The following is a 23485-nucleotide window of genomic DNA, read 5'->3' as shown; positions in this document are numbered from 1 at the left end:
AACACAATGCATACATAAACCTATCATTTTCACCTTCCTCCCACTGAAAGAGAATGCCTAAAAGGAACCTAACAAACAGCTTCTAGATGCCTATTGAGCAAAATACTTGGAACCTCAGCATTTGTATTAAGGGGCTGGACATATTGGAGTCTTAATGATGCCTTTTGCAGGTTACCATTGAACTATCCGAGTTGGAATGGTTGGTGTTTCATTCAGAATGTGTGGGAGCTATAAAATTGTAAGTTCCCAGTCCTTTAAAAAATATCCATATATCTCACAGAACATCCTAGAACTCTGATATTTTAAAAGTGCTTATAGCTCAGTAGAAAGTGACTGAGTTATATTAAGCATGCTGGATGGGATCCTGGTACTTGATCAGGCATTGTGCCATTCTGATCATTTTAATTAGTCTTAAAGCCTTTTAATTGGCTTTAACTCATCTGGTATATGGTAGTCTTAGCTGTCTTAAAGTCGTAGGTAGCCTTATCCCCAGCATAGTCTCTATATAGGGACAAGTCGGAGCATAGATTGGGTGGAAGGGAGAGGAAGCCAGAGAGAAGTACCACTGTGTTCCAGTTACCCCTGACTATGGAATAATTCCTATGCTCAGAAGGGCTCTAAACTGTGTCTGACACTGATGAAGGGGCAGTTGCCAAAAATCTGATCATGTGTTCCTGGAATAGTAAAAAGAAGGTAGAGATAAAAATGAACCTTTAACAGATTGTTTTATTTCTATAAACTAATATAATTCTGTATATATTTATTTTATTTATATTTTATTGATTTTTTCCCAAAAAATTAGGGGAGAACAGAAAAAGGAAAGAACAAAAAGGCATTCAAAGATAGGGAAAGGAAAGGGGGGAGGGTAGGGAGGGTGAAAGGAGAGTGACTTCTTGTTTTCCATCCCCTAGGAATTAATCAAAGCTTTCTTAGAAGTAAGGCCAAATCTTTTAAAATTTGTCTAAGGTCCCTCTTCTCTGAAATATTAAGTCAAAATATATCCTTGAGGTTGAGGAAAAGTCTTCAAATTCCCTTCAATATAAATGCCGCAGACTATTTCCACCTAATAGATGGAAAAAAATAGCTGAAAAACAGTTAATCCATATGTAAAAAAATACTCCAAAATTTGAGTCAAAATCAGGGAGCACTTTAGTCATTTCTCTATCAGCAGTTTCAGCTCTCATATTTCAAAATTTACTTTTTCTCACTTTTTCTTACTTGCTCAGGACAGAAACAGTCCTGTTTCATTCTCAGCGAGGTATTCTAGTAAGCAGTAATAAATCCAGCTAACTGAAGAGCTGTTTCATAGAAACCAAATAGAACAGCCATTTTGTAGTTTTACATTTTATGAAGAATCTGAGCCAGGAAAACCTAACTCCAGTAAGTATCTCAATATTTTATGTCAGATTGAAGTTTATGAAAAAGTAATAGGACATCTAATCAGAGCCCTGAATTCTATTAAGTTGTGAACTTCTGTCCATCATGAGTTTGCCTTACTTGACTTTTCCCTTTCCTTAGCATTCACTGCAGCTAATTCAGTACACAGTGTACAGAGAATATCTTTGCTACATTAATATCAAAGAATATAGGGGGATCCTTAACTTCTAGGGAACACAAGAGCCATACAATCTTTTAATATTTTAAACAATTGTTGAATGTTGCATTTTATGGGATTTTAATATTTAATTGAATCCCATGTCAAATGGAATGTATGAGTTAGGATTATTATAACATAAGTCTTGATTATTTAGGATACCAGTATCATTGCCATATGAAAAAGTCTATTTGCTACACATAACAGAAAAGATTTCAGAATTTCAGGGCAACTTCGCCTCCACCAAAAATTATTTTTAAATTACCCTTAAAAGGAACTATAACAAACTTGAGAGTACAATTAATAAGGAGAGCTGAGTAAATAATTTGCCATTAAAACTGTAGTTATTATTTGACTTAATTTAGAAATATTCTTCAGTAAATAATTGTGCAGATCATTAGCATACAGTTCATTGTAAATGTTTACTTGTTATGTTGGTAATTAGTTACAAAAGTAACCTGCTTTTATTTCTATTCTCTAATTATGACTTATCCAACTAACCAAAATAATATGAATATTATGGATATTGCTTTCCACTACACAATTTGTATTTTTTTTTTTTGGTGCATATTCAAAAACTGAAGCTTAATGTATTTTTTCCAAAATATTCACTCTACTGAAGTTCCAGTACTAACAAACAGCAAATATGAACACAACCATTCAAATCAAACTTCCTTTTCAAAATTTAAATGGATGTTCGTAGATTCCCCTCCCCCCATATTTATTCAGCTCTACTAATAATGCTGCCAAAATTTGAGTTTTTCAAGACTATCATCGGTTCTCATATGTGACAATTCTGCATAATTCAGTCTAAATCCTTTAGTTAATGTTTACATTTCAGATAAAATAGCCAGAATCTTCTGATGCTTATTGTCTCTTATCAAGGCTTGAAGTAAGTGTCTCTTCAGTGCAAAAAAGAGGACTTAAATCAAGGGAATTTTGTAGTAAGAGTCATTTTAAAGCAGATTTCTTAAATAACAAAGTGATATTAACTATTAGTAGTTTAAAAGAACATATTTAATTACGTTACTTATTTTCCAGCAGATGCCTTAGTGGTAAGCACTGGAAATGTATCAGAAATATGTCTGAATAAATAAATGGGATAATAGTCAATGTGTATGAAAGCATGAATTAGATTAAAATAGCATCAGTGTTATGTGCAAGATGAATCAGGACATTTCTGTTTTGCCTATGTAAATTAACGATATTGTATTGTTCTCTCAAAAAAGTTGATATATAATAATAAATTTATGGAAGCTACTGTATGTTCCTAAGGAATGTGAGAATTGCCATATCAAAGCAGAAAAGTGGTCCACTGTCCTATCTCTGAAAGGGACCACTACCAAGTGCTTCAGAGGGAGATACAAAAAACCCCAACCCCATAGTGAACAATTATGGATTAAACTGTTTATAAAAGAAACATCTTCAAAAATCTCTACATAGTCTACAACAGTGACTTCTGTTCTGAAGTGTAAGATTATCATATTAAAAAAGTATTAGTATTTTTCTGATATCAGTAGTAAATCTGTTGTCTTACAATTTCATTGAATATTCCCTTGTATTATGAAAAAAGATCATGTATAAAATAGACAAGAATGAGGCATGAAATATATTGGCAACCATCAATCCAAACTGGATCATGGTATACACGTAAGAGGTCTAATCAGGTGCCTGATGAATCCGCTCATGGCTGACAAGTCTAATTTGAGACTGACACAGCTTGTTACAAATTTCATATATCCATGTGTTGTCTGAGTTAGAATCCAACAGCACACTGTTTTCTTCTTTCTCTCTTTTCTTCCATTCTCTGGATCATAGCCACTTCATGTTGAGCTGCATCCAGTGCCAGATATTCCCTCCAAATTGGAAGGGATCCTGAGCACTCCTCCCAGCTTTCTAAATTTCATATAATTTTTGCATACGTCGTGGTACTGCCATAAAGGGCTACTCATCTTCCTACAGCTGCCCCAAATCTCACTTGAATATTTCTGTAATAGCCCAAAATTTTAACTGGTTTCTCATTCTATTAGTTCAGTTTAAGGTCAAGATTCCTGATGATTGTAGAATGGAAGTAGCAAAAACTGTTGAAAATTTCAAGGGATTTATCCTCCAGAGTGACATCAGATATTGGTTCTTCCACCCCTTGGTACATGATCACAGTTTTCTTGAAACTAATTGTCAACCCAAAGCTCCTGCATAATGCAGAACATCTACCCAAGAGATTTTGCAAGGAAGATTCACTATGGGCAACCAATGTAGCATCATCTGCAAACTTGAAATCTCTCAGAACTATTTCTTTCACCTTGGTTTTCACTTTAAATCTTGCAGTGTTGAACAAGCCTCCATCGAGTCTGGTTCAAAGATAAATGCCATCATTGCTGTTCTTAAATGCATGAAGAAACAGGAATGAAAAGTAGATGTTAAAGAGCATAGAGGCTAAGTTACACTCCTGTTTCACTCCGTTGTTAATGTTAAAGACATTTGATTCTATGTATTCATACACTACAGTTGCGCTCATACCTTGATGTAAGGAATTAATGATGTTAAACAATTTGGGGGGATAAACCAGTTTCTTCAGAACAATAAAAAGGCCCTGGCTGTTGGCCATATCAGAGGCCTTTATCAAGTCGATAAAGGCTAAGTTTAGTGGCATTCCTTTTTCTCTACACTTCTCTTTCAGTTGCTTAACCAAAAGTATCATATCAAGGATGGAGTGTTGTGAGCAAAAACCACATTGACTTTCAGGAGAGATTCTTTCACCTAGAGATTGCAGCCTAGGGAGCATAACACGAGTGACAACTTTTCCATCGATGTTCAAGAGGGAGATACCTCTATAGTAGTCACAGTCGCTTCTATCCTCCTTGTTTTTGTATAATTGTACATTGCATGAAATAGATCCTGGCATCATCTACACATGGTTTCTTTTATTTTTGTTAATATGTGGTGTTTGGAGTAAAGAATCTGAAGAAATAATAATGAAAAAGTTTCATTTTGTTCTCGTTGTTGTTTATTGGTTGCTAAGGTTAAAGCCCTAGGAATAGGTTCTGATTTTCACAGAAAAAGATGGGATAGATAGGTAATTTTCACTCTTGTGGAATCTGGTCTGAGATTCCCTTGTAGTTCAGCTAGCGCTGATGGCTGACAATCTGACCTTGAAGTCTGATAAGCATTCACTGCAAGACCTCACCTGCTGGCTCCTACATTGCTCAGTCCTCCCCACTGTATTAATGAACTTACATATTAAGCCTCTGGAGAATTCAAGGGCCTGCTGAAAATACCCACTCTGTGTATCCTTTATATAAAATTTATATATGCCAGGCCAGATCCTCAGCTGGTATAAATCAGATGCCCTTAAAATTGGGGATGTAACTGAGGAGACAAGTGCTTTAAAGAACTTTTCTCCTCTATTACATTCCCCATTACTGAGGGCATCTGCCTCCAGTTCAAGTCTTTCTGCAAATCTGGGTTGCCCAGATAGCTACTGGGAGCCAAATAGCCATGGCAGTAAAAAAAAATGTCTGCTTCCAGTTCTAACTGACAAAACATATGTACCCCATACTTTCAGACATAGATGAGGCCCATGGTGATCCACACAGTCATGACCTCTAGGCTTGCTCACTGCAACTTATATTAAGAAATAAAGACACACTCTCTGAACAAGCTCCAACTGATACAAAACCCAGACGTCTGTCTGCTTAATAACCATAGTGCTCCACTCTCTGCACTGGCTCCCCATTAAATATAGTTACAGGTCTCCATAGTATTAGTCCTAGATACTTGAGACATCACCTTGCTGATCTTTCACAAACATGCTCTGCCATGAAAGCTACATTTGGAGCAATTAAACCATCATTAAATAAGGGAAGGTTCTTCAGTGTGTCAAACAGAGCTTTCAAAGGGGTTGGACTTAAGACTATGAAACTCACTCTGCAAAAAAACAAGAATGACCATGGACTTCACCATGTTGAAAACTTAATGCAAACCTCATTTATTTAACTTAGTTTTCCCTCATCAGTTCCTTCCTACATGCAAACTTGCAAATAGGTCCTGATCCACAGTCTATGGAAAGCAAGGAAAATTCATCCACTGCCTTCAGAGAGCTGTGGATCAGAATCACAGACACTCCACACGACCACTGAGTCTCTCTCTCACTCACAAACAGACACACAACATAAAAACTAATCAACCTATTCCTACTACAGGCTGGAAAGGAAAAATAAGAGAGACTGTTATTTCTATTTTTAAATAACTGGGCAGTGCTACAGTGATAGGAGCCATATAAAGTAATGATGATTTTCCCCTTTGTGTCCATAGAGCAAACCAATACCCACTGAAGTTGGAGAATTGTGTTATGGAGAAAACCATTCGAGAACTTAGCTGTAAAAAGTGGCAGACAGTCAATGTTTTTCTACATTCATATTGAGTCACTGTGTAAAAGACATAAGATTCTCTGGCTCGTGCATTAAGGAGACAATTCCTTTTGTACTTCAAGTCCACATTTATTTTTTCTGAGTTCAGTCACAACAGATCAAAATTTAAATGGCTGAATGCTAAAATGTTACAGATGGTTTTTATCTACAAAAGGAGGATTACATCTTAAATTATCATTAGCATTAAACAGAAACTAGTTTAAAAAACTAGTATGGGCTACATGGTACCTAAATATTTGTCTATACAGTCTATGCTCTCATGCACAATGCACAGGCTCATATATAACACTTGCTTGAAATCTCCTATTTCTCTTTCCCACAGTGTTAGCCTCAGCCAACTTATATCTTTAGAGTTGAGACATGGGACAGGGACTGTGTCTTCCTCTCTTTGCCGCACAGTGCTGCACATCCTGATGGTGCTCTATGTAACCATTTTCCATGCTAATAATTTGCATACAACAAGGGATTTCAACACACAGTGTGACCAGCAAATCCTGAACAGAAATGCCCAATAGATCCATGTAAGGAGCCTCTTATTATCTAAGTTACATTGAAAAACAGAATCAAAATGCCATGAATAGATGTGAATGTATGTGACAGACTATCTATTAGTAAAAATGTTACCTTTTCAGGAACAACACTTTTGCCATCCCATGCGTAACCTCTCTTTGTGAAGTAGTTCACTGTTGCAAATTCGATGAGTGCGGAAAACACAAATGCGTAGCACACTGCTATAAACCAATCCATAGCAGTGGCATAGGCCACCTTTGGAAGGGAATTTCTTGCACTGATACTCAAGGTTGTCATTGTGAGGACAGTTGTCACTCCTGTAAAGCAAAAATGTCAGCGTCTCTTTAGGTCAGTTACTGTATTTTGTCTAATCAATATAGATTCACAAATAAAATAGGAAAATACTTTCATAGGCTTCTGTTATTAGAAATATATTTCCCAACCAAAGAATATCAAATTTCAGGTTCTCTCTAGGAATAAAAATCTTTGAGATACCCTTCTGGTTTGTGCTTTATCATGATCTTTTGACTTGTGGAAATGAGGTTTGTGCTTTAGGAGATATTGCTGCTCCAACAGACACAGCCCTGAGTGGATGACCAAGGAGTATTATTGGCCTTGACCACAATCAAGTAGTTGTCAGGTATTCAGTGGTGAGCCACTTAGAAATCAAGAAGATAACAGTGGAAAGAAAAATAAAATGGATTGGGGTGGAAGAGGGATAAATGTGTTTATCGGGGTTACTGATTTCGCATTTCTTTTGCTCAATCATCTGTAATATTAAATAACTAATAAACTACATGAGATATTTGTGTTTCTTTTAGGCAAGAGTTTGTACACTATATCTCAGAATATATACTCTCTATACAAGAAGTCATTGGTCCATGTAGTCGGGCATCCTGCCTGTGATTGTAGCCAGTGCAGCAATGCCTCCAGTAAAGACAAAATTAAACATAATGTGCCCAGCTAAATTTCTTCCTGGCCCTCGGAGTCAAGCAGATTATGTTCCACCGCAAGAGATTTGATTTACTACTTTCTTAGATTGTAAATAAATTCAGCAATTGAATAAAATCTCAGATTTATTATTTTAAAATCAGACTTAATGAGCATCCCACCAACAGGAAAGAAACGGAAAGAAGCAAGTCACCACAGCCGTACACTTGTCTGGACTTATAGACCAACATAATTTCCTCTTTCAACAGAAGAATTAAAGGAAGTGTTAATTTATGGCCCAATTCCTGCTGTCACCTAGCATTTTAGTAGTCATATGGATGGTTGCAAGTCTTTTTCCATCTTGTCAATTCTTTCATTTCATATAATAATTGCAGATAAAACAACTCAAAATTATGCAAAGTTCAGCTAGGCATACAAAGGAATATTGGATACTTTCCACTTTATTTGTGTAACATTGTTACAGTACCATAAGATATTTCCCATAAAACCAAAGAACATTAATTGTTCTTATTGCTGATTAACCTGTTCGGGGCTGAATGAAGTAGCAGGAATATATTTGGAAAAGATCTTCCTCCAATGTAGTCCAAAATAGATTAAGCTGCATGTTATGATATTGCATGTACTTGAACTGATGTTTTATGTAGGTTTTTGCGCCATTACACAGTAATGCTTTGGCAACAGTTAAGTAAGAACCATGGCAATATAATTTGCATTTCTAGTAGCAGAGCTTCATACCTGCTGGAAGAACAATTTTGCTTTAACTAACCGTGGAGTTTTTACTGAGAGTGGGAGGATTGCATTTCTATCACATTGCCTACAGATTTTTGGAAGTGCAAGCTAGACATTTAAATCAAATCATATGTTCGCAAGTTACCTTGACAACTGCAGACATTTCATGTATTAAATATCTGCTACAGTTTATAACCGCTGTGCTGAGAATTAGTGAAAATATGCAGAGATCTGAAAGGACCAGATAATAAATATATAGATATCAATGACAATATTTTAAATTATTGGTACCTAATGATGATGTGGTTTTTGTTCCCTGAGGGATCTTATAAACTCTTCTTACACTTATAACTAATGAGCTCTTGTTGCTGTTGTATAGTAAATCCTGCTGTGCTACAGTTTGTGTTATTATTTATAGTGCTAAAAGAGGGCTATAAATCTATATATGCTGTGCTTTTCTTTGTAGATGCATGTATGAATATGCCCCGGTGAAATATTCTGAGATATCTTTTTTTCTTCAGTGAAGTCAGGAGATTAAAAAAAAAAAAAAAGAAAGAAACAGAATTCCAGACTTGGTTCAAACATATGTAATAAACACCCAAGAAGTCAGCAAAATAATTGTATTCTGAAAGAAAGACTATTAAAATGTGTACAGTGTTGACAGGGAGTCAAAAGGCTTATAAAAACAGTTGCTTGAATACCATAGGGTATTGTATGTCATTTTTTGATACATGGGGTAATTTAGTACCCCATCTACGGCCAATTAACTACAGAATCATGAACCAAAAACTTGGTGTTGTCAATAGTTAAAAAGAAAGCAAAATGGAAGTGTATGAGGTTCTATTTCTTTTTTAAAGTCATGCATAACTGATACAAATATTAAGTATTCCCAACAGCAATCTTTGAATGTGTCTTTTTAAGGGGTCCAATCTACTCTCAGTGACAAAATTGCCAGGATTAGGCTTTTGGTACCAATTTCAGAAGTGAATCTAAAGGACTTGAATCTATTGCACTTCACACCAATTTGTGGATCCCCTTTCATATAAATTAGACTCAGTTAAACTATCTTATACTCCTCTACTTTGTTTAGGGACTTCCCTATACTAATATCTACTTACCAACATGGAACTTACACCCTATGTGAGCACTTGACTCACTGAGTCTAAGGATGTCTAAATTGGTGTGATTCACCTGAAGAGGCACTGGGAAAGTGGAGTGGATCAGGAAAAGCAACTAACAGAAGAGTATTTTGAGGAGAAGGTGAACATAGGTATAGTCCCACAAGAGTTGCAGATGCTTCTCAAAATCAGACCCTTAGACTGACTTCTGAATTTGGCCATAGATCTCTAGTTTTCCTTTGCCAACATTAAAAGGATGAGTTCCTCCTGCAACTAACCTCCATATGTCCTTTGGAGCCTCTTCTTTGTCATGCTCTTGCACTGTGCTAAGGGGGAACCATTGGTGCAGAAACAAGGTCTGCTGCATTTATGACCTTCCACTCCTGCCAGAGGCATTCTCAACTTGCCAGTTATAGCTTGAGCAGCACACAAAGAGCTGGAGCATATTGGAGAAATCTCACCTCCCTGTTTCCTTAATCAAGTATCTGTTTGCAATATTGAAGAAGATCTGAAGAAGAGCTCTGTGGAGCTCAAAAGCTTGCCTCTTGCATGAACATTAGTTGGTCCAATAAAAGATATTACCTCACACACCTTGACTGTCTGTCTGTCTATCTGTCTATCTTGATTTTGGATGTGAAATGTGTTAAAGAAAAGCCCAAAGAATGTTCTAGCTGTTTCTCTCTAATTAAAAAATTGTATTAGAATGTAATAGCAAAAAACCCAGGGAGCCAAAAGCACACATGAATTATACCATCTTAGAGTTCCTTGCATTCATCCCTGCCTGAATCTTTCTCAGAGAAAAGTCAATAGGAATTCTGTCACTAATTTCAGTAGCATCACTGGACCACAAGAGAATCTGAGGAGCTTGCAGATGAGATCAACCCACGGAGTTATTAATATTGGGCGTTTCAAATGGGGCAAGAAAGTCAGGAGAAGAACTCCCATTGACTAAATTCCCTTTGAAAATCCAAGCCAAAAGCTGTACTAGCCATTTTGCTTTATGAGAAACAGTCAATGCACACTGTAAGTATGGCCTACGTTCTTTGCTTCAAATTGTTATATATGTACATTTAGTAGTATTAAAATGTACATAAGTCAAACCTTTTCTTTTTTTTTCTTATATAAATGATGATAGGCCATGATGTTCAGCTCTGAATCCAGATTAGTATAATGTCATTATCTTTTTTTTTTTGTTTTTCATATATAGTATTCTACTATTCATTCTTTCTAATAAATTAAATAGTTTGAACCTTTTAAAAATCATCGTTTGCAATATATTTAAAGCAAAGCACCTTTCTTATCCTGTTCTCCAATGTTACATGTTAATGTCCAATGTTACTTTAAGTTAAAGTAAGAATGATTTTTATATGTCACATATGACCATGGCAAGATTTTTTGTTTCACTTACCAAATACAGTTCTTGCTGGAACAGATTCTCTGTTAAGCCAGAAGGAGACCTGGGACAGAATCACTGTCATGATGCATGGTAGGTATGTCTGAATGACAAAGTAACCAATCTTTCTCTTCAAATGGAAGTGGGTAGTCATAACAACATACTCCCCTATAAACCAATAAAGATAAGACAGTGAGATCCTTTTTCAAATGCACAGATTAGAATCTGTGTCCAAGTTTTTTGCATCTGTAATTATTTCAGCATCATTTCTGACCAATGTTATTAAAAATGGTTTTTTTGACAAGTTTGATTTAGGTCTAAAGAAATTTTTTAATAATGGTGCAGAGGCCTTTCATCTCAAATTCATCCCAGCTGATAAATGAATAAAACTTCATGTTAACTGATGGCTATTCAGTGGCCTTTGAACAAGGGAGGCCTGACCCATCATAAAAACTGGAAAACCACCATAACCAATACTCTTGTGCACAATGTCCAAAGATTAAATGAACCTGGGAGACTGATGCTTAAAAGGGGATCATCCATATCAGGCTTAGGACTCAAGGATTAATTCAGGTTGGTTATGTTTGTATTGCCACTACCTGTGTACCTGTTCTGAAGATAGATGGCTAATGTTCTAATTCTATTAATTCATTACCTTTCAGTAGTAATGCTCTCCCTTAAAGTAAATGGCTGATGGATGAATTATAACAGAATTCTGTCCATAACTAGCTTTTTTGGATGTTGCAGAAATATACAGAAACAGCATTCCTGTGGAGTTTGTCACTATTCAAAGTTTTTTAGGCATTTATATAATTCTATAAATCTCAGTTGCCAGAATATATCAAATAATACCTCAATTTCACTGTTACGTACAGACATTATTGAAAACGCAATATTTTGAAAAGCAACATTCCCAAAAGATTTGAAAACCTATTGATGTGACTTTATGTTCAGAATAGACTGACTCTCAATACAATAAACATTAACTTAGAAAAGATACACATAGATTTGAAAATGAATGAAACCCTGTGCCTAAATAAGAGATGATGCATGAAATTACTGTGATTCTTTTTTAAAATATAAACAACTGGCAACAGCACTGGTGAAGGAAAATCCTAAACTAGATTGAAAAACTGTGTCTAGACACTGATTGCTTATGCACTAAGAATATGAAATGTCCTTTTCTCTAATTCAGATTCTAGAAGAACATCCATGCGAACATTCTTGCTCAACATATAACCCTGAGGGAAGCTTAGAAATAAGATGTGACAATACTCCTAATATGTTTCATTATAAAATAAAAGAGAGTGGCAGAAAGGGAAAAAGAGAATCAATTATGAGCTGAGAAGTGGAGCAAAGGATATATAAAGAGAAAGTTATCTGCAAAAATAGGACTGGCAGGAGCATTATACTCAAGTAAAAGCTAAGTAAGATAACTGATGTGACCCCACCCTCCTTTTTTATTATCCACTTAGTCAATTTTCCTTTTTCTCTGTGTCAGATATGGCTATATTTTGAAGGATGCCCAATAGCCAGTAAAGCCAGAGTAAAGGAGAATCAATCTAAAATATAACAGGGAAGCTATTTTAACGTAATCAGAAACAGAATTATAACAATAGTATGTAAGTGTCAATTCATTGCTTATGGACTGCAAGCAAAGGAGGACAGAGTTAACACATAATAATGCTCTGAAGCTTTATTGGCTGCTTAAATTATCAAAGTATTTCTAAGCCACAATAGTTTTGGTTTAATCTTTATACAGTGTAAGTAACTAGAAATGAAATCTCATTTAGAACAGTGTCCTCTCAGCAGATGCATGGAGCATAAAGGAATAAGAATGTAACCGTTAGTGAGCACAAATACTGCTGATTTTCACTGAAAACCAGTACTTTCAAGGTGTCGAAATAAATTCCATGAAAAAAGGACGTTTGTAGGAGTCCTTTAAGCATCTGTTTTTCTTTTCACGAAAACCTTGCGGAAAATAAATGGCATTTTAGAGACTTGATCCATTAAAAAGAAATGCATTGATCGTTGGGGAGTGACAATAGTTTCACATACATCTCAAAAAATGAAAAAGGTTTGAGTGACTTCTCTTTCATTAAACATACTAGAAGCAGCAATAATAGTTATTTATAAATAACATTTCCTACACCAATTTTGTAGTGACAGCTACATGCAAGGCAAAAAATAATGGTTAGGGCAGATTCTTCCCTTGCCACCATAGAATAGTCATAACACTGAAAGAATATTTTAGTTTTTCAAGGTATGACATATAAAAACCCCTTTCTGTAAACAGCTTGGAAATAACCACTACCTTGTTCTAGAGCTGCAAATGGGGAACCAAAGTAATGGCTATGAGGCAGAATAGAAGAGAAAGGAGCAGGTGGATTGGTCCGATAAAAAATCCTATACTTTGGGGAATGTTTGTAGTGCCCCAACTCCCAATAAACCTGTGAAACTAGGAGGGATACATGTAGAAGGCAGCCACCTGTTTATGCAAGGAATTTTTGGGAAATCCAAATCTCATGAGTATACATCAAAAAACTCTGCAAGACTTTGGTGATGTCTTCAAAAGACCTCAAAAACTTCTAGGCAAGCAAGCTCTTCTTTTGTCTAATAGTGGTTCTGGAAAGTGCAAATGGAGATTACATACAGGAGTTATCACCAAGAGACTTCAGTCCTTTGCCTTTGTGTCAACAGAGCGTTCATCTCACACAACTCTAAAAGTGGGGGAGAATTTGTATTGTTCATATTAAACTTGCTTTACACCTTGAAACCGGGACCTTTTGGATGGCAGGGAATATGCAAAGGGTTTTTGCCGGGCTTTTGACAATTGAGAAGAACAATTACTGCAGTAACTCCCAGGTTTATATTTCAGGGAGATGTTATTGTTCCCATAACCGAGTAGAGTAAAAAGTAAAAAATACCTTTGATTATTAACCATGTTTGAGCTACAGTAGTATTTTGCTGAAGACAAGTGCCATGGAGAAAAGGTTCCACTTGCAGCTCTTTGCGAGACAATGACTTTGTGAATGATAAATCTGTTTCCTCCACAACTGTGTTCCTTTATCAGGTATTAATTTAAGAGGATTCTGTTGTATGTGTAACTTTGGTGCAAAGAAGATTATTTAACTGGTTTATTTTTAGGATTTGATAACTGTTGTTCTTAGACCTGCAGGTTTCTGCATCTGCAGAGTAACATGTTTTTGTTCCAAAAGGTATCCATTATACAGAATCTATATTTAGCCACTTAGGCTTGTGTAGGAGGAAGCAGGAAAAAAATATGGAATATCACTAAAATATAATTCAGTTTCCCTGTAAGAATGCTCCAAGAATGGTGATGGTGGTGGGATTATACTTTTTAGATCTGCCTTCAATTGTTTAATGATTTATTATCTGGCTTTCTTAAGTATTTACTTAAGTATTTAGTATTTAAGTATTTCAGTATTTTCTTAAGTATCTTTCATCTTGGTATTGAATTATCATGTACTATATCTAATATTAACTACATGGTTAAAGTATCTTTCCAATGTTTTGACACTTTATGTATTCTCTTACCTTCCATTGGTCAGAAGAAAAAGTGATTTTGTTCAAAATAGTTTGAGAGGGGGAAAAACTGATCCAATTAGGCTTTTTCTGCACCAGAGATTTCAGCCAGTGGAGCTGCACTGCAACAAACACTTAGCATAGGCAAGCAAAGCCTAGTAAGCTGTACTGATTCAAATTGGTTTTGCCCTTCTACACCAAGGGTTTACACAGGTGTAGCTACCCCAGTTCTGGACTCTGATGTCTGTAACTTGTGCAATTCCCACTGGAGAAGAAGCCTTAGTATCTATGTCTCAGTACTTTTTTGAAAATTTTTCCCTTCCTTATGTTACAACTCTAGGGGACATTGTTCTTTTCAATGTTCATTGATTCAATTGTTCATTGATATTGTTGGAATGGCACTGTATTTGCTTTCGGAGCCTACAGGCTCAAAGCTTGAGGTCTTTAATAATTTTCTACTCGTGTAAAATCCTATTCCCTTCAATGAGAGTTTTGCTAAGTAAAATGTGAGTCCTCAGTCATTCTCTATTACATCTGCACTCAGATCTGGCCCTTATCTGTAGAATGGAGAGAGGTCAGAGGCTTCTATGGCTCCATCCTTCCCTTGCTGGTATCCTGCAGAGAGCCCTGCACAGAGACCCCAGACACACATGTAGAGAGGAAGTGAGCTAGAAACAGAAGTGCGGACTAGAGAGGACTTCATTCATGAAGTCCTAGAGAGCATTTATGCATAAGGTCATGCTGTATTGTGGAAACTCCTTTTTGTGGGTGATCACAGGAAGAGCCACATGTGGAGTAATCCCAAAATGCATGGCCCTGTGGGAATCTGCACTGTCTGGGAACTTGAGGGGAGCAGGACATCCATAGGCTAAACTGGAGGCACAGGACTTCCTGACAAATATCCCTGGCCTCTGGTCATTCCCAAGATCCAGGGGACTGAGGCAGAACCCACTGCTTTCTCCCTTGGGGGAGGGAGAGGGCAATCAGGCTTCCCTTCTTACCCATCCACTAGGGAGAGAAATTCAGATGAAACACAATGGAGCAGTCTCACCAAATTTTCCTCCCAGAGATCCCCTGTTGAGGTCCGTTCTATAAGAGAGGGCAACACTGGCTAGAGTAAGGACCAAAGGATTTGATCCTTATTGATTATCACTTTTATTGTCCTTTAGCACAATCATCTTGGGTGAAATTCTGGCCCCACACAAGTCTATGGCAAAGCTCCCACTGATTTCAATGGGGCTAGGATTTTGCCCCTTGTCTTTTTATTTGACTGTGAAGCACCATGCATGCCTTTGTCACTAAGTAACAAATAACAGTTATTAATACATTTTAAACAGCTATCTTAATTTTGTTTTGATATTACTGCACATTTGAACTCCTTATTTCTTCTGCTTAAGCTGTCTCTCTCCTGATGGAATTGACAAAAATAGTTCTTGAGCAGTGATTTTAATTTTAAATTCCTCTCTTTAGTTTTCTAGAGAGGACCTGCAAGTAGCTTAGCAGATCCTTTTTCGTACTGAAATACAGTTGACTCGATAGGTCTGTTTGTAAATTCCCAAAGCTGAGTAGTCATGGCAAGGCTGTATTAGAGGGATCTCAGTGGACTCTCTTTTAAACGTTTGTTTATCTTGTGAATGACATTAAAAAAGCTCTCTGTTTATTCAGGTGTAAAGGTACTACTGTGCTAGAATCACTGGCTCCGTCACTTTCAATATACTGTGGCTATTCTCCTAATAGAGTGATTCTGTGTGGTCCATTGATTATTCAATCGGGTCAAAAGTGTTAGAGCTTGTTGATGCCCAGTGTATTACTCAACTTAATACTGCTTTTAAAATCTCATACCTTTTAGAAATAGCCAAAATAAATAAATAAAATCTATTTGAAATGCATGCTGAGTAGTGGAAAAGCAAAATTTTTCATCCTGCCCAGAAATCATAGCCATATGATACTATGGTGACGAGTGAGTGCTATTTGTTTATGCCTAACAACAAATACTTTTGCATTGGAAATTAACAGATCAGATTTAATCATCTGTGGGTAGCATCAAAAATAAAAATACTACCCAGCTATCTGTAGTAGCTTCTATTAGGAGATCTCAGAACTTAGAAGACACAATAATAAATTTAGAACTGAAACACAGAGTAATAACGACTTCCCTAAGGTCTCACAGTAACATCTGTGGCAGAGCTGGGACTTGAATGCAGATTTTCTGACTCCTGATCAGGTTCCTTAACTAAAAACCCATTCTTCTAAGATACATTTCATGGGTGAACAAATAAAAGTGGGTGCCTTCATTAGGACTTCTATATCCCACATTTGAACTTTCCAATCAGCATTTAGGTTTGTAAAACAAAATGTTTCCACCCTAAATATCTGTTTGGGAGATCAAATATGAGGTTTCATCATCCTAGTAGACTGCTTATATTTGAAATTTGGTCTTTCTGTGATTAATATTAGAAGCCCATTTTAAGCCTACTTTACTGTAATTATTGAACTTGTATTAATTCTAACAACTGCACTTCAGTTCTCATGATATTTTTTAAATGAACAGTTTTGTTTTCCTTCCTTATATGGACAATATAGAATAATGTACTTTATCTGGTATATAAGCTCCATAAACAGTGATTTATAATGAAAAAAATATTTTTATTAGCAAGATATTGTCCTTTTTCATAACAATTTGTATTTTTTTCCCATTCATAGCAAGAAACTATTACAGTGAGAAGATAGAAACATGATAAGAATAAGATGAATACTTCCTTTTTGATATACACTACTATATTTCTTCTGGTTAGATGCTGTATGTCACTACTGTAGGCTTCCTATTGATAAAACATTTTAACCATCAGTTCAAGTGTGATGATAGTTACTGTGCCAGAATACACTGCCTTGCCAGATGTAAATGTCCTTTGCATTACAATCTCTATCTCTTTTACTCTCAAAGTTCTCTTCTGGCAGTTAAAATCATCTCATCAATATAAACCTTTCTTACCCCAAAAAGACAATGTTTTATTACACACCTGTACTGGATTGAACAATTCCAGAGTCCACAGTTTGCCCCAGAAGATCGTATTGGTTCAATCGAGAGCCATCTTCAGCCACAACCACAGACCTTGCTGGTTCCCGTGTCCATTCATACACAACCTCTGCTCTGGTATATGCATCTAGTTTAAAAGAAAAATATTTCATTTCCCAACCTTTTACATAATATTACAAAGGTAGAGAACTGCCATTTAAGTCTGACAGGATAAAATCCATCTCTTCCCCCATCCAATTCCTGACATTGAAAAGCCTGAGTGTATCAGGCTTTGTGCAGGAAACACCATGGGGGGATGGGACTTTAAATCTGCATTCCCTCATTCATGGGCATGCCATGGACCACTTCCATTTTTCTAGCTTCCAGACCATGATGAGAGACAGCAGCCACACCCCTCTGCACCTATATGTAGTAAGGGTTGGGCCACTGGATCTAAATAAACATCCCCCAGCTAGGCCTCAATGGCCTTCTCTTTCTCAGCATGATAGGAACTCTACCCTCTACATGGACACCTCATCTGTAGACCACTGCTTCCCCCTCATCCTGTTTATGAGACTTAAGTGGCACAGAGGCCACAAATTCATCCAAGCCCAAACAGCCTCAGGGCTAGTCTATATGATCAGTTTGGGGTAGCAAGCTGGGGTGTAGATATAACTTGTACCAGCCTGACATGCACTAACTGTGGATGTTTCTGTGAATCCTGCAGAGCACTAGTGTCCTTTGATATACTCTGTTTGAAATAAGAGTAGATCAAAACAACTAAAGAACTTTTATTGTCTGGGAATAGGGTCAGCATAAACAGTGCATGCTGAATATTGTTCTATAACTGTTATCTCTGGAAGGTGCTGAAAGTGCTTATCCTTGTTCACACTTGCTAACAAAAAGAAAGAAAAAAAGCTTTGCATGTCACTGTAGACGCTCTTCATGTTCTCTGCAATCCAGTTTAAGGCTATGTCTATGCTAACGGCGGCAAAGTCGCCGCCATCATATCAACTTATCTGGATCGACTGAGTGGTCAGTGAAGACCCACTCAGTCGATATTCCCGTCAGCACAGTGCAGTGAAGATGTTGTGAAGGTAAGAATAGCCTAACCTGGACTTCTATAACAGCCAGCCAGAAAAATCCTAGACTAGAACAGAAAGTCTTGAAAAAATGGTCAAAAAAATGTGAACATATTTGGTAGGCTGCCTGGTGCCTCAATTTTTCAGAACATTTGCAGCCACATGCCCTTTTATAGTTGGAGGTTTTATTTATTTTCTTCTGTTTCACAGGATATAGTCAGAAATGTTTCCTGGAAGAGCTGAAAGAAAGTTTGGATTTCAAAAGGTACCAATTCTGGCCAGCTACATTCAAAGAGTCTAAGCTTTTTATTCTCTGAATCCCAGCATGATACAAAATTATGTATAGAAGACTGGTAGATATCTAGTGGAATAGATCAATCCTTTCTGAGAGTAAATATAAGGCCATTCAGTTCAAAGTAAATTATCACATTGTCTGGTATCCAGTGAGGAATGAATTAGATGAATAATAATTATCCATTGTCAATAAAATGATCCATTTTTACTGAAAAGAGAAATAGCCATTGAGGAAATGGTTTGTATTCTATTAAATATTCACTCATTCTGTCTTCTTTCTTTCATTTTGAACTAGATAAAATAAACCCATCTTGTTGTTTTTTCTGATCCAAGAACTTTCTCACACTTACGCTTTTTGATATGTGTACTTTAAGTTACTTTACAATAATATATTTATCTGTGAAATGGAATATTTGTGACGGATGACTCTCAAAAGTGTCAAGAGTTTGGTTTCAGTCAGGATGCTTACCTAAACTAAACTTCATCAGTAAAATCCTGGGCCCATTGAAGGCAACAGTAAAACTCCAATTGCCATCAATGGGGTTCAATTTTTCAACCCACGAGCCTGCTAATCTGAGCTAGAAATCTTGAAAGAATAGGACTCTCTCATGAGATTTATAAGGTTTTCATTTTTAGAAGGGCCATGTTATCACCTTTTTCTCATATTTTGGTACCTCTGCTTTAGGCCTAATCTTTAAAAAAAATGATAGGAATATTTAAGCATCTTAGAAAAGAATTTATTTATATTTGGTTTTAAAAATGTGCAAATTTGGGGGGAAGGTGTTCACTTTTATCTGAATCAGTTCATCCATCATTCATCTATATTACTGATCTTACTCAGTCTCAAACTAACATTCAATTGCAGTCAAGCTTAAAGTGGGTTTCTATATACCATGCTGCAACACTATTATCTCTATCTTTGGAGTATATCCATTCCTCTCTTTGGCTAATGCCTAGACAAGATGTTGATTACACTTAATCATGTAGAAAATGTTCGTTTAAAAAAAAAACCCTGCAGAGTTTGAAAAAAAACCAAGCTTTTATGTTTTTAAATAATCTTCTCCTCTGATCTGATGTGAAATATTTGTAAAGTGGCCTTAAAAGGGGGAACCTGAGTTAAAAATAAACTTACAGCTTCCAAATTTCAATGGGCAAGCATGTGCATCCATTGGAAAGTCTTCTAAATGCATTGGACATTCTGCTCTCACAGTCAGTCTACAATGGATTCAAAAGGAAAAGAAATGATTACAGCTTTATGCAATTAGCAAACAAAATTATATGTACAATTATATAAAGGCATATCTAATAAATAGAATTATAAAATATATTTGCTATGTGATTAAGAAGAAAAATCCAAAGAATTATTATCATATTTCACAAACTTCAAAAAGATTGTTTGCAAGGAAATAATTTTTTAAAATGTGACTTTTTTCAGTCGTGCTGTATATCTTTGCTCAGCTCTAGATGTTGCTTGACTGTCCTGAAATCTTCCACAATTCTTCTAATATTGTTTAATTTTTTCCTCATTGAAGATAGTGGGAGTTTTGCTTGAGTAATGGGAGTATCAGGACAACAATGGACAAAATGTTAAAGAGTTTGTTTAGATTCCTCTTCAGTAGCTTTGCATTTGGCAAATTATCCAATTATTTAATATCACCAGCCACTGGCATCAGATGTTGCAAAATAAGCCTTCATTTCATATAAAGATATTATACAAAGGTGGACCTGATGCACAGCCCACTGACATTAATGAGATGCTTTCCACTGAATTTAATGGGCATTGGGTTAGGCCCTCTTTTTCTAAAGACATTTGCCTCAGTTTGATAGTGAACCTAAATCAACAGATTGGTGAAAACATTGCAGGAAAGTTTACAACTCAAGAAGAATGAACTGGCAGTGTAGGTTTGAGAACAGACTTCCAAATAATATTTTCAAAATTAATTTATTCAGGAGTCCATGGCCATGCAGAAAGTTTGAACACCTACTTCTTAAATCCCAATTGTTATAATGAACATGAAATAGAATTCTAGTTCTGTAGACTCACTTTGCCCATTTTAAGGACAGTTCTTTAGAATGTCCACTACGAATTTGTTAAAGAGGTGTATTGGTGATGATGACAACCCATCTGAGTCAGCCATTCATTATATAATATAAGGCTCATACATTACAATATAGCCCTAGTTTAAGGGTATAAATACTCTTTCCCCTGGGAGAAAAATTATATGAAACTAGATCATACACTCCTTACTCTGTCAAAACTTCCACTGCCTTCATATTATGTGCGCCTATAATCTCTCAACCACATAAACTCTCGGGGTAAAATCCTGGCCTTATTGAATTGGTTCTAATGTGGTATAGGGATTGAAATTTACTTAAAATGAAAACCTTGTTGTTGTTGTTGTTGCATGAAATTGGGATAAATTCAAGCTAAGCTCTTGATTGATAAAACAAAGATTTGATCGGCTTGGATGCAAAAATATTACTCAGTAGGACAGGTGAAATAGAGAAAGCTAATGACAACAGGATTTATATTGTCCCTGAAAAAAGTCAAGCAGCACACATCAGCAAGGAAAGGACAGTAATACTTGAACACCATATAGCGTTTGCATGCATGCACTTTTACAAGTGAAAGGTGAGGAAGACAGAATTAATAATGGCAAAAAGGACATATTTGAACAATGCACTGCAAAGTGGTGATCCTGTGCATTAAGTCCCTAACATCCAAACATTTGGGGAGACGAGAAAAATTGACCTGGACTTTTACAACTGCCAGCTGAAAAGGTCCAACTCCAGCTTAGACAGTCTTCAAAGACATTTCAGAATAAATTGAATATTCCCAGGAGCATGGAGATTTGGATTTCTCAAAACACTGGGGACATGTGTTCTCATTCCTTTAACATTATTTAGGAGTGTTAAAAGAAATCTCAGTGCTCACACAAATATCACTCCGATGAGCTGGATCAGTCTAAAGAATTATTTTATACTTTGAATCCCAGTGAGACTAAACCCTTAAACTGGCAACTATCTAGATGCCAAAAAAAGAAATACAAGCAAACAAAAAACCAACATGCCTTTCCCATTGTTTGTTATAAGGCTTTTCAGCCCAAAAATTGTCAATCTTTGTGTTATGTAATAATGTGTGGAATTAATTGGTTATTTACTTTACTGACTAGCAGTTAGCATGAGTTCACCAACATCCAAATTATCCAGGAGTGGAATGATACATTTCTAATAAAAAGAGTAATGTCTACCAATGAAACAATGTGTTCCCTAACAGTTTCACAAATTCTTCAGACAATTTGGTTTTCCTGTTATGTCTATAATTATGAATGTCCATTTTTAGACTATAATGTCCTATATTTCCCATAGAACCTGGAAAGTGTGCAAAACCTCTATGCCCTCATTTTCTAGTCCTCAGAGTTTGTTTTCCATAATACTCCAAAAAAGTAAAAGAAACATATTTACATTTTAGACCCAGCACACTAGAGTGCGAGTATCAAACTTTCAGGCTTCATTGTGCTTTTAGTCTAGGATTCTCAAAAGCAACTCCAATTTCAGCTCCATTAAAAGCTAGTTGATGCTGGAGACCTAATTTCCTTAGGTGCCTTTCAAAATCACATCTTTAAAGCACAGGCAGAGAGTGTAAAAATGGCCATGGTATGGCATGAGAAAAAAGATTATATTGTAAACTCCTGAATTTGTCAATTATAATATGGCCTATTGTGAAAATGATTAATAAGCTGAAAATTCAAACATACAGTTATCTACAAAAAGGAATATATCTCTATTCTATTTGCAGAAATATTATTGTAAAAAAGTAGCAATTTCAAATGAAATGAAAAAACGTATTCTTATTCTCACCTCATTGTATACAGCAGTGTCCCATCCTCTGTAATTCGTAGTAGTTTGTTAGGCATCGTCATGTTGTGAGCCACTGATTTCTTTCCATTGTGGAAAAAAGTATCAGGTGTCCAAATCTTGCTGGCCATTAAATTATTTAGCCGGAGGACTGTCATGGGTCCTTTGAATTTTAGTCTTTCATCTCTCCAACTTTGACGGAAAAATACATCTATTGTATATTCCTAGACAAATTCATACAATAGGAAAACTCTCAAGATGTCATATTTTGCAATACATGTTTTTCGACAGGTAAACTTTTAGAATTTTTGTAAAAGCAAGATTATGAGAATATTATAACGTCTAAAAACAGTTATTAAGATTGTTACAGCATTGTTACTCATTTCAACTAAAAAAAGGTTAGGGAGAAACTTAGAAATGATTAATATCAAAAGAGACCTTAACAATGGACAGCAAGTTATATATGAGTTTACAATCTGATGTAGCAACAAAAAATCAAGTGATATTTTGATTGCATATACTGAGGCGTTTTGTAATAGAGTTGGAAAGTATTTGTCCCTCATATAAAATAAACCTTTGTGAGACTGCACCTGGAATATTGCCTTCAGTTCTAGCCCTATGTAGCCAAATTGTGGGGAGTTCAAGAGATCACTAAAAATTATGATGGGATTTAGACCCTGTCTACACTTACCTCTGAGATTCAGCAGCAGTCGATGGGAGTTACGCAAGTGACGCAAAAAACTTGCGTAACTCCCGTCGACTTCTCTGCTCCTCTTCTGCGTGGTGTCTTCACTGCACTGCGCTGATGGGAACCACGTTACCGTCGACGCAGCGCTACGCCACTTGTGAAGGTGGTCTTAGTACATCGATTTCTGGATCGAGTGAGCGGGTCTTCACTGACCGCTCAGTCGATCCAGAGAAATCAATCTGATGGTGGCGACTTTGCCACCGTCAGTGTAGCCAT

The 23485-nt window shown here is 36.2% G+C and overlaps 1 protein-coding gene across 1 annotated transcript in view; it reads right to left on the bottom strand.

Moving 5' to 3' along the window:
• The window catches only part of GABRA1 (gamma-aminobutyric acid type A receptor subunit alpha1), a 47194-nt gene that overhangs the window by 2724 nt on the left and 20985 nt on the right, over positions 1–23485 (bottom strand). The window contains exons 5-9 of the mRNA XM_067566611.1: positions 22525–22745; positions 19796–19878; positions 17292–17435; positions 10741–10893; positions 6649–6851 (exon numbers count right to left, since the gene is read on the bottom strand). Of these exons, the coding sequence (XP_067422712.1) occupies positions 6649–6851; positions 10741–10893; positions 17292–17435; positions 19796–19878; positions 22525–22745 (804 nt within the window). The remainder of the gene's footprint in view (positions 1–6648; positions 6852–10740; positions 10894–17291; positions 17436–19795; positions 19879–22524; positions 22746–23485) is intronic.

The sequence above is a fragment of the Emydura macquarii genome, unplaced genomic scaffold (assembly GCF_026122565.2).
Source record: "Emydura macquarii macquarii isolate MOO-44397 ecotype Brisbane River unplaced genomic scaffold, CSIRO-AGI_Emac_v2 contig_2768, whole genome shotgun sequence".
In the NCBI taxonomy this organism is placed as follows: domain Eukaryota; kingdom Metazoa; phylum Chordata; order Testudines; family Chelidae; genus Emydura; species Emydura macquarii.
Note: the sequence above shows the minus strand (reverse complement) of the source record. Positions and strands in the feature narration are given on the sequence as shown.